Raw genomic sequence first — 13528 nt, 5'->3', positions numbered from 1 at the left:
TGCTCGCATCCTATTTTAAAGGCATTTCTTTTTATACTCTACTAAAATGCAAAAAAAAGAAAAGGGTTTGATTCTATTAATTTTGTCTTTTTTATTGCACTTTGGCAGCAGATTCCTGTGTAGCTTCAGATCTGAGTTGTCTTATTAGTCAAACTAATTTATACTTTTGTAGCAACACTATTTTTATATAATGGCAAAGAAAGGGTTCAGAGTCTTTTCTTTTTCTCCTGTGTCATATGTGGCAGCACTGTTCAATGTGACGTGTGAATAAACTCCAACTCTGTATCAACAACACTGTTGTGTAACTTCAGTTAAATACTTGTGTGTAGATTAGAAAGAGGTAAGATAAAGGATCTGCAGTATTTTATGAAGTATTAATCGTACAAAGTCAGTTTTATACAAGTGTGTATTTACCTGGTAGTAGGCTGTCACTAATGGCTACGCCTCTCTATTTGGACTGGTAGATCTCGGCAGACTGGACACTTTAAAAGTAGCTCTCGGTTCAAAAAAGGTTGGGCACCCCTGATCTACACTGTCAAGGTTCAAGGTTCAAGGTTCTTTATTGTCAAACTAACATAGCTACTGAGTAATTATGTCGTTGAAAATCTTATGTCACAGGCTTCTCCAACAAAGCAACTGAAAGAGGACCAGAAACACATTAAAAATATAATAAAATGTGGAGACTTTGGGATATTTATCTCCCATTCTTTTACTTTTCGGGCATTTTACAGACCAAACATGTCGTTGATGTCGCTGTTTACCAAACTACCACTTTTTCTGAAAAATGCATAAAATGATGCAATATATGTTAAATACATGGTTTATGTAATTACTGGTTCCATTTCTTCTGATTACCTCATTTGGGCGTGCACATTTGCCATGCGCAAACCTACCTCTTTTGGATTTGGAAAGGTTGGCATGTATGATATATGGTACCTACACCGTGTGTGAATCGAAGAGATAATACATTTTACAGCGTAGGTAGACCGAATGTTTGGAAATGCATGTGTCTATAATAAGAAGATGAATCCACGAGGATGTCAACAACAATCCTAAGGGAGCCATCAGGGAAGCAGCATGACGAGAGCCAGGCAGGACGCCTGCGATCGCCTCCATATTCCCGGAAAATGCACCAAAGTTACTTTTAAAGTTAATTTAGACCGTGACCTCTTACCTGCCATTACTCAAAATTGTCGTAACACACAGTTGTTTCAATCGAAGAAGGCAAGTTACACGTTACGCGCTCCACAGGTTCCACAGCATGTGTACAGGGAGGTACGTGTGCGTAAACTGGAGAGGAGACGTTTCCTACAGTACTTTGCATGATCAGGACTGAGTTTTATTACTGCTGCAGTTTACAATGTGTGGTTCAACCCACAACTGCTATCCAATCGTCATTGGATAGTTGTAGACAACGTGTGGAGTGAAGGATTAAATGTTGTGTGGCATTTAAAACGTGTTGAGAGTCCCTGCCAGAACGGGTGTTTCCTAGTGAAGTTTTTTTAAATGCTATAGTTTGAAATCTGCAAGATAGTTTTATGTTTACTGAACAATCAGCTGGGTGCAAGCACTGGGCGTGGTTCAAGGGTCATCAAAAATGTTGAGAAATGTATATAATTCTTTTCCACACGTATTAATACATTGTCAAATAGGTTTCTGCACGAGAATAGATCGGTAAGTTAGGACCAGCAGCAAAAAGGATGTTTGAATAATAAGTTCAAACCTTAGATTTGTACATACACTGATCTAAAAGGGCAAACATGTCCCGACTAAAGGCCCAAATGAAATACTAGAAACTACTAAATGTTCAAAGAGAACAGCTCTGAATAAATATAAAGAAAGATCATATCTATCTGAAGCTCAGCACCATAGGCGTCATTTGCACTGGAGACGCTGGACATGTCCCCAGCACTTATTGAAATGGCCAATTTTGTCCCCACCACTTTTTAAGAGTATAACTTATAAATGTTCTGAAAAATAGCGTTCACAAAGAAATGTAATAAACAAGATGTCAAGATGTGCAATTTGGACATGTTAGTACACTTTTAATAGAACATGTCCAATTTAAATAATTCCTCCTGACTCTACTGATTATATAACATGCTTGCAGCAATGTTGTTTGGCCTGCTTGCCTGAATTAAGTGTTGTATTTTTGTTTTATTTCCTTGTCAGAGGGTACCAGAATGAGTAGTTTACATGTTAAGGATGGATCCTAGAGATGAGGAAATTAAGCTTTTGTGAAGCACTGAAACATTTGAGACAACTGTTTCGAAAATGGGTTCATTCCTCAAAGCTTCTGTTACAGTGACCTCTCCTGGCGAAGTGCAAGGCTGCAGTGGATTCAAAAAACGATTTGATGCACACACACACACACACACACACACACACACACACACACACACACACACACACACACACACACACACACACACACACAAATGCACGCGCGCATGCACATACACACACGCACGCACACACACGCACGCACACACACACACACACACACACACACACACACACACACACACACACACACACACACACACACATACACACACACACACACACACACACACAGACTGAATAACATGTTCTATGTACATTTAAAGATTGATAAAGGTTTGTATTGGGTTATTGAGGAGAGATTACTGGAAAACACGTTGGGCTTGTGTAATTATGGCAGGGGGTGATTATGTGGGATGGGGAACACACAAAGATTTGTATTGAGGTACATTGCTATGGTTTTTTTATTAGGGTATTTTTTGGGCCTGAAAGGGCCTTTTATCAGAGAGGTGTAAAGTTGAAAAGGGATCATAGTCAAAGTTTCCGACAAGCTTGGGATTTGAACCGGCTATATGGGTTAAAGTAACCCTAACCCTGGATCACTTGAGGCTGGCAAGGACACACAGTGTCTAAACACTTGAAAACTCACAGAGATAATAAAGGAAATTGAAACATAGAAAGTCCTGTACCTGTGTGTGATTCTTTCAGCAAACAGAAATCTTGGTCCCCATTTAAAAAAAAAAGATTGTAACTGTTATTTGAATTTATTTTGTTGCAATTTCTCTTTAATTCTTTCTTTTTTTCAAGTTTTTTATCAAAAGGTTTTTAAAAAGTAATGAATTAAATCTTATTTTCATCACTTTATTTTTTTAGTTTTAGTAAAAAAAAACGTTTGATGATATTATGAATTATATTATTATTTTATTTCATTATCATTTTTATTTTATTGTATTATTTGTATTATTATTATTTAAAGAAATACAAATCGTGGCTGTGCGTGTCGCTGTGTTCCGGCCTAATGCTCACCTTATTACTTCTTTGATGGCACCCAGAGGGTTGTTCACATCCACCTGGATTCACGATGCATTTTCCAATATTTGGACTATCTATATTATACATTAAGCATACAGACAGACCACTTTGTAATTATGGTGCAGTTTCCCTGTTTTGATTTTAGTCTCAAAATGCTCCAACTAACTGAATAAGAAGCAATAAGATATGAACACAAGAGTTCTTAAGAAAAGACTGAAAAAGACTAAATAGACCACCTAGAACACATTTCTGACAAGAACCCCCCCTAGTGTCAAATATCTGAAATGTGGGCTTTGGGCTTTAATGGTAAAATAACTCTTATAGGGCCGGGCCTAGACATGTTGGTGCCCTAGGCGAGATTATGATTTGGATATATAAATAAGAATATACTGTATAAAGAATAAATGAAAAATCTCTACACGCATTAATATGTTGGTTATATACATAACGAAGGTTTCAAATGTATTCAGTATTGTATGAACATGTTTTAATTGGGGGGTGTACGTCACATCCTCTACGGGGGTCCGCTCGCACTTTGGCTGTGAGCTGCGTGCGCCAGATAAATCAACATCCCCCACTTTCATCACTTACAGCGCCCATAGTTCGGCCGGCCCTGCTTATATATAACTTCATTAACGAGGATGATTTTTTGGTTTAAATTAGTTTGAACATTCTTTGAATTGAAGAATAAAGAATATATTAACTCAATATAATTGAATCAGCTAATTTGACTGAGCAGATCATAATAATATTTCTAATTGTGCATAGGCCTATATGTCACTTTGGGTTTACTGTGAACGTTTAGGGTTAAAGTCCCGATGTGACATCAGTGTCACAGCGATGTTTGTCTCATTTGTTTCATATCAATTTGATCAAGAAATGTTTCCACAACAGGTTAAATGTAATAAAGGACATGTTATGTAAGCATTTCAATTCTTAAATGGCTTGAATTTTACCTTTAGCAACAACAACAAAAAGCTTTTGAAATGTAGCTCGTTCTGTCACATGTGTTAGTCTGGCACATGGACATCTTGGACACGTTGTCATGGGAACAGAAAATCACATGACCTGGCCCATGACCCAGCAGACTGTTCAGGGTGTGTCCCTTAGGGACTTCATGAGATAAAATAAAGGCTAAAGCGGTATAAGGAACTTTCCAGAACATTTAAAGTTCATGTCATGTGACACCCGTCCCGTGTCACGGTGGGTCCTTATGGGTTCATTAAATGGGGTGAGTTTGTATGAAGAATAAGTAGAATGCTCCCTCTAGTGGTGCACATGAATAAAGTCATCACCATCATCACTACACAACACACACTTTAGACAGAGTAAGCACTGATATTGAAAAGCTTTACATGTTCGTTTATTGTGTTGTTTTTTATTTCAAGTGACGCTACCAGTGTATTTTTACGTAAACTTTGTGTATTTTAAAAACTGACAATTTAACATTAAATGAAGAAACAAGCATGACAAATATTTTATTAAAACTTCATTTTCATTTACAAAATCACTGAATACGAACCGTTATCAAAAATGTTTACCTTTGAATATGTGAAAGATGAGTTTGTCACTGGAGGGAGATGCTTGTTGTAACCCTTCATACCACTGTAGCAGGAACACATTTTGAATCCAATGTCATGATTTAAATATTGGTTTACACACACAGAATCAAAAAACAGCTACAAATACAAATAAATAAATAAATACAAAAATAAATAAAATACAACGAAGGCCGAACTTGTTCTCTGGACTTTGTAAACATTCTGTTATCCTCTCAACCTGCTGTCGCAGCCTCTGTACCCAGCTCTCACCTGATGTATGACTGCAGAAAAGATAAATCCTCTCATGAAAATCGCTGATACAAAAAGTGGTGCTCACCATCCCGACCCCGTAGAGGGTCACCGATCCTTGGTCATAGTCCACAAACACCTCAACTTTCCCATGTGTCGTTATCCAGAAGACTTGGACTGGCACTCGCTGTAGAGTCGTAACGTTTTTCAGAGACCCCGCCCTTACGACCCAGTTTCCATCCTTGGGGTTAGGTGTGAACACCTTTACCCCTTGCATCGACTCTCCCTCCACCGCTGGGTCCTCGCTGGAGCCCCCTTCAGCCTGAACCTCACGGTAGCATCTCCATTCAGGAAGGACCCCAACTCTGCCAAAACTGTTGACTTGGTGGTCTTGAATCCACCAAGCCTGAGGATCTTGTGTCTGATGTATCACATCCATAGCCTCAGCTTTGCCTTGACGCTTGTTCTTGTTCTTCTGAGCTCTCTTTCCACGCTTATGCTTCATTTCCTGCACTTCCGCCTTCTTCTTCCTCCCTATCTGAGCCCTCTTGTCTACATATGCTTCCTCCAAAGGGACTGTATCGTGAGCGCTGTGTTCTGTACACAGGACACATGTCTGGTCATTCCTGCAGAAGCGCTCAAGCATCCTGTTGTGTTTCTTGCATACTTGGTCCTCCAGGTTCTGCACAGGACGAGTCAGTGTGTGCCTCTTTAAAGCTGCAACTCTTAGATGAGGCTCGAGGTGTGTCTCACAGAAAGATGTTAAGCAAACCAAACAGGTTTGAGAGGCTTTTGACTGGTTGTCATCAGGGCAGCAGTCACATGGCACCTCTCCTGGCTTCACAGGGTTAGCATTGTCAGCTTTTGCTTGAAGTTTCTTGATATTTTCCACCACCTCCCTGAATCCAGTGTTGACCCGAAGTTTGAGATCTTTGGTGAACTTCTCGTTGCACAGTGGACACTTGCACAGATCTTTGCCCTCCCAGTGCCTGGTGAGACAGGCCTTGCAGAAGTTGTGTCCACATGGAATAGAGACAGGCTGGGTGAAAACATCCAGACAGATGGAGCACTGGAACTGATCCTCAGTAAGCAATGTGCTGGCCGTGGCCATCGCTAATGGAGAAGAGACAAGTTAAGAAACACCCTTTGTTTTGACTCCCAAGTTGAACTGAGCCATTTAAAGAGCAACAGGTGCAATGCTCACTGTTGATAGCAATGAATGCTCACTGTTGATAGCAATGAATGCTCACTGTTGATAGCAATGAATGCTCACTGTTGATAGCAATGAATGCTCAGAAAATGATTATACTTCACCTTCTTGCAAGCTCTGCTCTGCTGTCTGTCTTTGGACGAGCTGAACGTTGTTTACCAGTTGTTGAGTTTCTACTTCTTTATAAATGATGCATTGGAACTCCTCCTCCTCTGGCTCATACTCCACATATCTGCTCTTCATGCCTGACATTAACCCCTTAACGACATGACATTAACCCCTTAACGGCATGACATTAACCCCTTAACGACATGACATTAACCCCTTAACGACATGACATTAACCCCTTAACGGCATGACATTAACCCCTTAATGGCATGACATTAACCCCTTAACGACATGACATTAACCCCTTAACGGCATGACATTAACCCCTTAATGGCATGACATTAACCCCTTAACGGCATGACATTAACCCCTTAACGGCATGACATTAACCCCTTAATGGCATGAGATATGATTTTGAGCTTTATTTTTTTCTGATTAAGCTCATAAGAAAGACTGTAGTACCTCATGGTCTCACTTCAGTCCACAAGTGACAAGTGTGTAAGTATAACAGTGATTATACTTAATAACACGATAACAACTCAAAACCCAATGATCACTAATGGTAAACTCAAACACTAACAATTGTTTTGTGATCTTGATCAACTCACCTAGTGAGAAGTTGTTTGCAAAGATCCCACTCTTCAAGGGTTAACATGAGGAATTATAATTCCTGGGCACTGAATTCATGAATCACTACACAACTATCCTCTCTTCAGTGAAACTGCTGTTCACTTTCTGTTGCCTTTGAAATAGAGTGGAAAGAAGAGTAACTAACTCTAACTCTCACTTCATAAATGGTTGTTTTTTGTGGGAAATAAGTATTTTTTGTGTTTCTCTTAAGATACTGTTATGTTTGGCTGTGAAAAAATGTTTTTATTATGAAGGGCAGACCATCTATTTATATTTATATATTCCTTTTCGCTCAATGGTGTGTTTGAGACATGTTTTGTTGGCAATTGTTGTACATTGGGTTTTGCGTACCATGAGCGGAACAAATAAAAATGAAATGAAATGAAATGAAATAAATCAACAACTTCATCTGATTGCCTTTGTGCCTGTCTTAAATGTATTAAAAAAAAGTATATATTCTAAGATTATACTTGTTTTACTTTACTACAGGAATATGTCATGTACGTTTGTTTGTTACAATGTGATAATGTAAAGTGTGAATCCAGCATGGACGAAAGCAGCTTTCTGTATAAAGAGCATTCCCTGTGCCCGGATATTTTCTTCAAGGCCTGTTTTCACTTCATGTGCATACTGTCTCAAAGTCCTGTGTTACGGGAAAGCAGCGATGAAGCCTTTCTATACTCATAGCTTTCTCAGAAAAGTAAACTCATTTCAGGACGTCTCACGATGCCAGCAGCATGACCCGGTCGCTGCCAAACCTGCAGAGTCCGGAAGTCCTAGTATGGGGTTTCCTACTGTGAGACAAATCTACACATGGTTTACAGGAAGTGTTGTGGGGCATTCCTCTTCCTGTCTGATCTAATCAATTGTGTTATGTCTCATGTTCATTCCACCAAACCATTGTGGTCGTCATTGGTGAATTGCTTTATTTACACTAACTTTAATAAAAGAAAAAAACCGCCTTGTTTTGATTGATATAATTCATCTTCAGTGTAATGGCTTTGTGTATTTCAGGAATGTTGTTCAGCCAGTAAGGAATGTGGAATTGATAATGGAACTGCCTTTCATTCAAAGAGCTCTTTGATTCAAGGCTCACTATGAAAATATAAGAGGGTGTTGAGAATATGTACTTAAGTAGTGAACTTGAGTACAATTTCAATGTATATATAAATATAAAAGAGGGTGAGAGCGGTTCAACTCCGAGTCCCTCCTGGATGACTGAACTCCTCACCTTATCCTTAAAGGCCGCTCCACACCCACCTGAGACCAAAGAACGCGTACCGAAGGCGTCCCGACTTTTACGTCAGCTACGTCGCCTGCCCGCCTACGAACACACCGCAAATACTTCAGTCGACGAGTGGCAATAACTGTCCTTACCAGCAGGCAGCGGTAGTGTGAACAGCCAATCAGAGTGATTGCTTGGGCCGACTTTCTCTGACCTCCCGCGGCCGATTCAACATGTTGGCCGCGGGAGGTGTGAAAAGGTGCCGTAAAGAGACGACGGTGCGGGACACACCAACCTGAGTAGGGCGCCGTGAATGACCGACTGCCTCTGACGGCCTCTGACTCCCAAAATCGGGTTGGTGTGTAGCCAGCTTAAGGCCCGGACACACCAGCCCGATTTTGGGAGTCAGAGGCCGTCAGAGACCGTCAGAGGCCGTCAGAGGCCGTCAGAGGCAGTCGGGCATTTGCGGCGCCCTACTCAGGTTGGTGTGTCCCGCACCGTCGTCTCTTTACGGCACCTTTTCACACCTCCCTCCGGACGATCCAACATGTTGAATCGGCCGCGGGAGGTCAGAGAAAGTCGGCCCAAGCAATCACTCTGATTGGCTGTTCACACTACCGCTGCCTGCTGGTAAGGACAGTTATTGCCACTCGTCGACTGAAGTATTTGCGGTGTGTTCGTAGACGGGCGGCGTAGCGGGCGACGTAGCCGACGCAGCCGACGCAGGCGACGAAGCTGACGTAAAAGTCGGGACGCCTTCGGTACGCGTTCTTTGGTCTCAGGTGGGTGTGTAGCGGCCTTTAAGGGAGACACCAGCCACCCTGCGGAGAAAACCCATCTCGGCCGCTTGTATCCGCGAGAGAAAACATTGAATGTAAACAGAACATTTTATGTTTAGATTTCTCTTCAGGGCACCTTTACATTTTAAACGATGTAATAATATGGAGGTGCAGAAATTGAGAAATGTCGCCTCATCTCTGAAAACTGACATCTCCTGTATAGGTTGCAGTGCTATTGAGCAAATCACTCTACCATTTGAATTGCTCCATAGCCGGTCCATAGACTGACAGTACAAACCCCATGTGTGATTCTGTGTTTGAGTGTAAGCATGAGTCTCTGCAGCTGCTCCCTGTTGTATTGAACACATCCAGAGTGTAGTCTAGCACTGCCTGAGGAATACAAAAAGATTCATTAACAATCCTTTAAATACTATCACCTTTAATCAGATTTGCATTCTTTGTTTGTTTGGTTGTTGGCTTTGAGGTCGTTACCACAACAAAGAATGTACATGTTATCCGATAGCTAATTTCCATATAAAAGTACAAATCAATTGTAGTTTCTACACCTCATTAAGCCAGCGTATTCTGTTTCAGTCTCTTTCTCAAAATAAATCCTCTTTTTGGTGCAGCTCAGTAGTAATGATATTGTAGTATAAAGGGTGGGCAATAAAGAAGCTTATATAATGTACAGCATTCGTGTAGGCTGCTATATATTCCAGTGATTATACAACTTGAATAATTGCACACAAACATCCTCAAGAATAGAAACGATGAATTCTTTAACTGAAAAAGAAAAAATCTAATCGGTAAAAAGAGGTGATTCAGAGGTTTTGCTGTACATAATATATATTTCTTAACACAGCCTATTCATTCAAAATAAATATCATCTTCTAAGCTTCTTAACCCTTATGTTGTGTTGGGGTCTCCCGTGACCCGTTTCAAGTTAATATGATATAATAACTACGCTCTAGTTTTTTGTATGGGAACAAGGCTTCATGATATCCTCCACAACAGATATATAAACACTACACAACAGATTTTGAAAATGTTTGCCGAGTCTGAAGGTCTCTAAAAAAGAAGAGTAATTTGGTGTTGGGGTCTGGGGAGACCCAGCAGAATTGTTTTGGGTGACTCGAGGTCAAATTTGGCCCAATCAAGATTCATCTTTGACTTTAGCCCCCCCCCCCCCCCCCCCCCTTCATACACTGTAGCAATAATTTTTTCGCAACATGCACCTGGTCTCCCTTCCCTCCCCCCTCCCTCTGCCCCCCTCCCCCCACAGGAACTCCACCTTTCTCAAAGAATCTGACACTAACACTTGAACCTGAACACACACATGCACATGCACGTGTGCAATATGTGGTGTAATGTGTTTTGGGCCATAACATTACATTACAACAGGATTGTACGGGTATGAATGCATTATAAGTTAGTTATGATGTAGTTAAAACAATATTGGATGATAGTCATTTTTTGTGTGTTTTGGACTGAGATAAATCATGGGTCAAAATTGACCGGCGAACACCATGAACGGTAACAGCTTTCGAACACAACATAAAAAAAAACTAAACGAAAATGCTTTTAAATAACGTATAAAGTGTGTTGGGCAGTTACGTAAAGACAGTCATTTTCAAATATCAAGACATATTTGGGTTATGGTTGCATATTAAATATAATGATATTTGACTGTATCCACCAGGGCAAGATATTTGTCTTTGTATGACGAATAAAACAATACTCACAGCGACATTAATCGAAATAATAAAAGTGACACACATTACTGATCCTCATCAGTGTAGAACTGTGTGTGCAAAAGTAAATACAAGTAAATAAATATCTCAGAGCATTTATATATTTGTATGCGGTTGTCCTTATTCTAATTGGTACAAATGAGCCTTGTATCTTTGAGTTTACCATTGGAGCTTTGTTTAAGTTGGACAGTTGTCCCAGGACAGCATCACAGAGTGCCACCAGTAGGTGTCGTAGGTACATTGATAATAGCTCAAAGTGGCACGGCTGGTTACTTAAAGCAGCCGAAGACCATGCTGTTTGAATGCATATTTATGGATCTAAGTGCTGTTACATGCAAAAGCTGTAACTTCTATGCACTTGAAGTTTTCATTGATTGTTTTTATTTGATTGATTTATATACTGCATTGTCTTGTTTATGTTTCTTATGCTGGTGTTATGTATTGTGTATCTTGTTTTTTATGTGTTTGTACGGCGACCTTGAGAGCCTTGAAAGGCGCCTATATAAAAGAAATGAATTATTATTATTATTGCACGTCTGTCCGTCCGGGAGAGGGATCCTCCTCTGTTGATCTCCCTGAGGTTTCTTCCATTTCCCCCATTAACTGGGGGGTTTCTTTTGGGGTGTTTTCTTGTCTGATGTGAGGGTCCAAGGACAGAGGGTGTCGTATTCCTAGTCCTTACAAACTGTAGAGTCCACTGTAACATTTGTAATGTTGGGCTTTATAAATAAACTTTGATTGATTGGGCTCTTTAACGTGTTTTCTATAGTTTAATTTAATTGACAAAAAAGCAATACAAACTAGGGACATTTTGAGAAAGCGAGATTGGTGCATGACATATTTTGCTAAAATAATGAAATTGTGAAATCCAATTTCTAATCTAAACAATCTTCCTTGTGGGCTTCCAATGACGTCATGACGCACCACGTCAACAAAGGGGATGACGCAGCCGTGTCGTGAAAAGGGGAGGGCCCTCAGCGTTCAGTGTTTTTATTTATTTCTTTGTTTCATGTGTGCATAAAACAACAACAATGGTGGATAATTGAATAAGTGGAGATTCACGAGGATGAGCGAATGACATTTCCACTTCCAGTTTACCACACCGATAGAGAATCAACAGGGGGAGGATGAAGCGGCGCAATGCGGACTGCAGCAAACTCCGACGGCCGGTAAAACGGAACCGAATCACCGAGGGTATTTATAGCAGGTACAAAAAAAGGGTCTGGAGGGACCTTATTGTGTAACAATGGTGCCTCTGTGCATATGTCAAGACGGGGCTATGCTACATGCATATTGAAGGAGCAGGGCTCTGTTGGAGCTGCACACCGAGCTAAAGGGACATGCAGCCGCTTATTGTTAGAATTACAGGCCTTGTGTGCTATTTCGTACATGATGTGTCTCTGGTGTGCTGGTTACATTCAAACGCAAGGTGGATGTAGGGTTTAAAGAATGCATTGTGTCAAATTCTGCTCAATGGAAATAAGTGCAGCTAAATAAAGATAGCATGCACTTGTGATAACAGCTTGAGATGACAGCAGCTGGGCTTTGTCTGGCAGATGTGAAACACGTCAAGGCATTATTAACCACCAACATAATGAAGTCTAACTGGAATATGCACATGTAATTTAAGGTACATGTTGCATTAAAGTAGCATGTGTCTTTTTCTATGGATTGATTGATGGCAAGCCAGAGATAGAAACCAGCTGTGCTCTCAGCAACATGTCCAGACATGACACTGTACTCGATCCATACATCTCTCCCCTTGTCTTTTTGACTTGTTAAGCTCTATTTACTAATCTTGTTCACTGTTGCTCTGTTGAAATGGCATTACGTGCTTTTAATCTAGTAGGAACTCGAGGAAACACTATCAGCAATCACACTTGTAGATCTTATAAACATAACACTGTTGTATAAACCTGATGACACAATCTGAATCCACAGTAAATCCTGTATCCTCTTTCTTGTGTCCTTGGTTTCAACATTACCTCCATCCTTGTCTTCTGTCCACAGTACGTTCCTGTACCTGAAGTTCCTGGTGGTGTGGGTGTTAGTTCTGCTGGCTGACTTTGTGCTGGAGTTCAGGTTTGAGTACCTGTGGCCTTTCTGGCTCTTTATCCGAAGTGTCTACGACTCCTTCAGATATCAGGGACTGGTGAGAGCTTGTTCCTGTGACCCTGACCCCCCTCGATAAGTGACATTGACCTGCATGTTATTATCCAAGCTGGAGGGAGCACATTTAGGTAAATAGAAAACAGAGGTTGAATACAACGCACCTTTTCAAATGATCTTGTTTCTTTCTCCCACACCTAGGCGTTCTCTGTTTTCTTTGTATGTGTGGCGTTTACGTCAGACATCATCTGCCTCCTCTTCATCCCCGTCCAATGGCTGTTTTTCGCTGCCAGCACCTACGTATGGGTCCAGTATGTCTGGCACACAGGTGAGTCTTACATTTTCTGTGGGCTCTTGAGACCTCTGCCAGCCAAACGGCAACGTTCACCTCACATGAACCTCACAGCTGCCAAATGTCTTGAGACTGAAGTGACTCTGGTTTCTACAGAAAGAGGAGTCTGTCTACCCACTGTATCGCTGTGGATCCTGTTCGTGTACATTGAAGCTGCCATTCGCTTCAAAGACCTGAAGAACTTCCACGTAGACCTGTGTCGACCCTTTGCTGCTCACTGGTAAACCTCATATTAGAGTTGGTTGTTAAATTCTTATAT

At 40.8% G+C, this 13528-nt stretch overlaps 2 protein-coding genes across 2 annotated transcripts in view; one reads left to right on the top strand and one right to left on the bottom strand.

Moving 5' to 3' along the window:
* Positions 1 to 4768: 4768 nt before the first annotated feature.
* LOC117482888 (E3 ubiquitin-protein ligase TRIM47-like) lies at positions 4769 to 6470 on the bottom strand. Its single transcript, XM_034131126.1, has 2 exons — positions 6420 to 6470; positions 4769 to 6218 (listed from the first exon to the last, which is right to left on the bottom strand). Exon 2 carries the CDS (start codon positions 6214 to 6216, stop codon positions 4984 to 4986), a length of 1233 nt encoding a protein of 410 aa, XP_033987017.1. The 5' UTR covers positions 6217 to 6218; positions 6420 to 6470; the 3' UTR covers positions 4769 to 4983.
* A 5311-nt stretch (positions 6471 to 11781) lies between these two features.
* LOC117482887 (macoilin-1-like) overlaps positions 11782 to 13528 on the top strand; it is a 16466-nt gene continuing 14719 nt past the window's right edge. Inside the window, exons 1-4 of the mRNA XM_034131125.1 lie at positions 11782 to 12015; positions 12819 to 12960; positions 13119 to 13245; positions 13366 to 13489. Of these exons, the coding sequence (XP_033987016.1) occupies positions 11936 to 12015; positions 12819 to 12960; positions 13119 to 13245; positions 13366 to 13489 (473 nt within the window). The 5' untranslated portion in view covers positions 11782 to 11935. The remainder of the gene's footprint in view (positions 12016 to 12818; positions 12961 to 13118; positions 13246 to 13365; positions 13490 to 13528) is intronic.

The sequence above is a fragment of the Trematomus bernacchii genome, unplaced genomic scaffold (assembly GCF_902827165.1).
Source record: "Trematomus bernacchii unplaced genomic scaffold, fTreBer1.1, whole genome shotgun sequence".
NCBI lineage: Eukaryota > Metazoa > Chordata > Actinopteri > Perciformes > Nototheniidae > Trematomus > Trematomus bernacchii.
This window is presented reverse-complemented; position numbering and strand designations above follow the sequence as displayed.

Excerpts from the sequence above, each read along its gene's own strand:
- LOC117482888 (XM_034131126.1), bottom strand. The coding sequence starts at position 6,216 with ATGGCCACGGCCAGCACATTGCTTACTGAGGATCAGTTCCAGTGCTCC.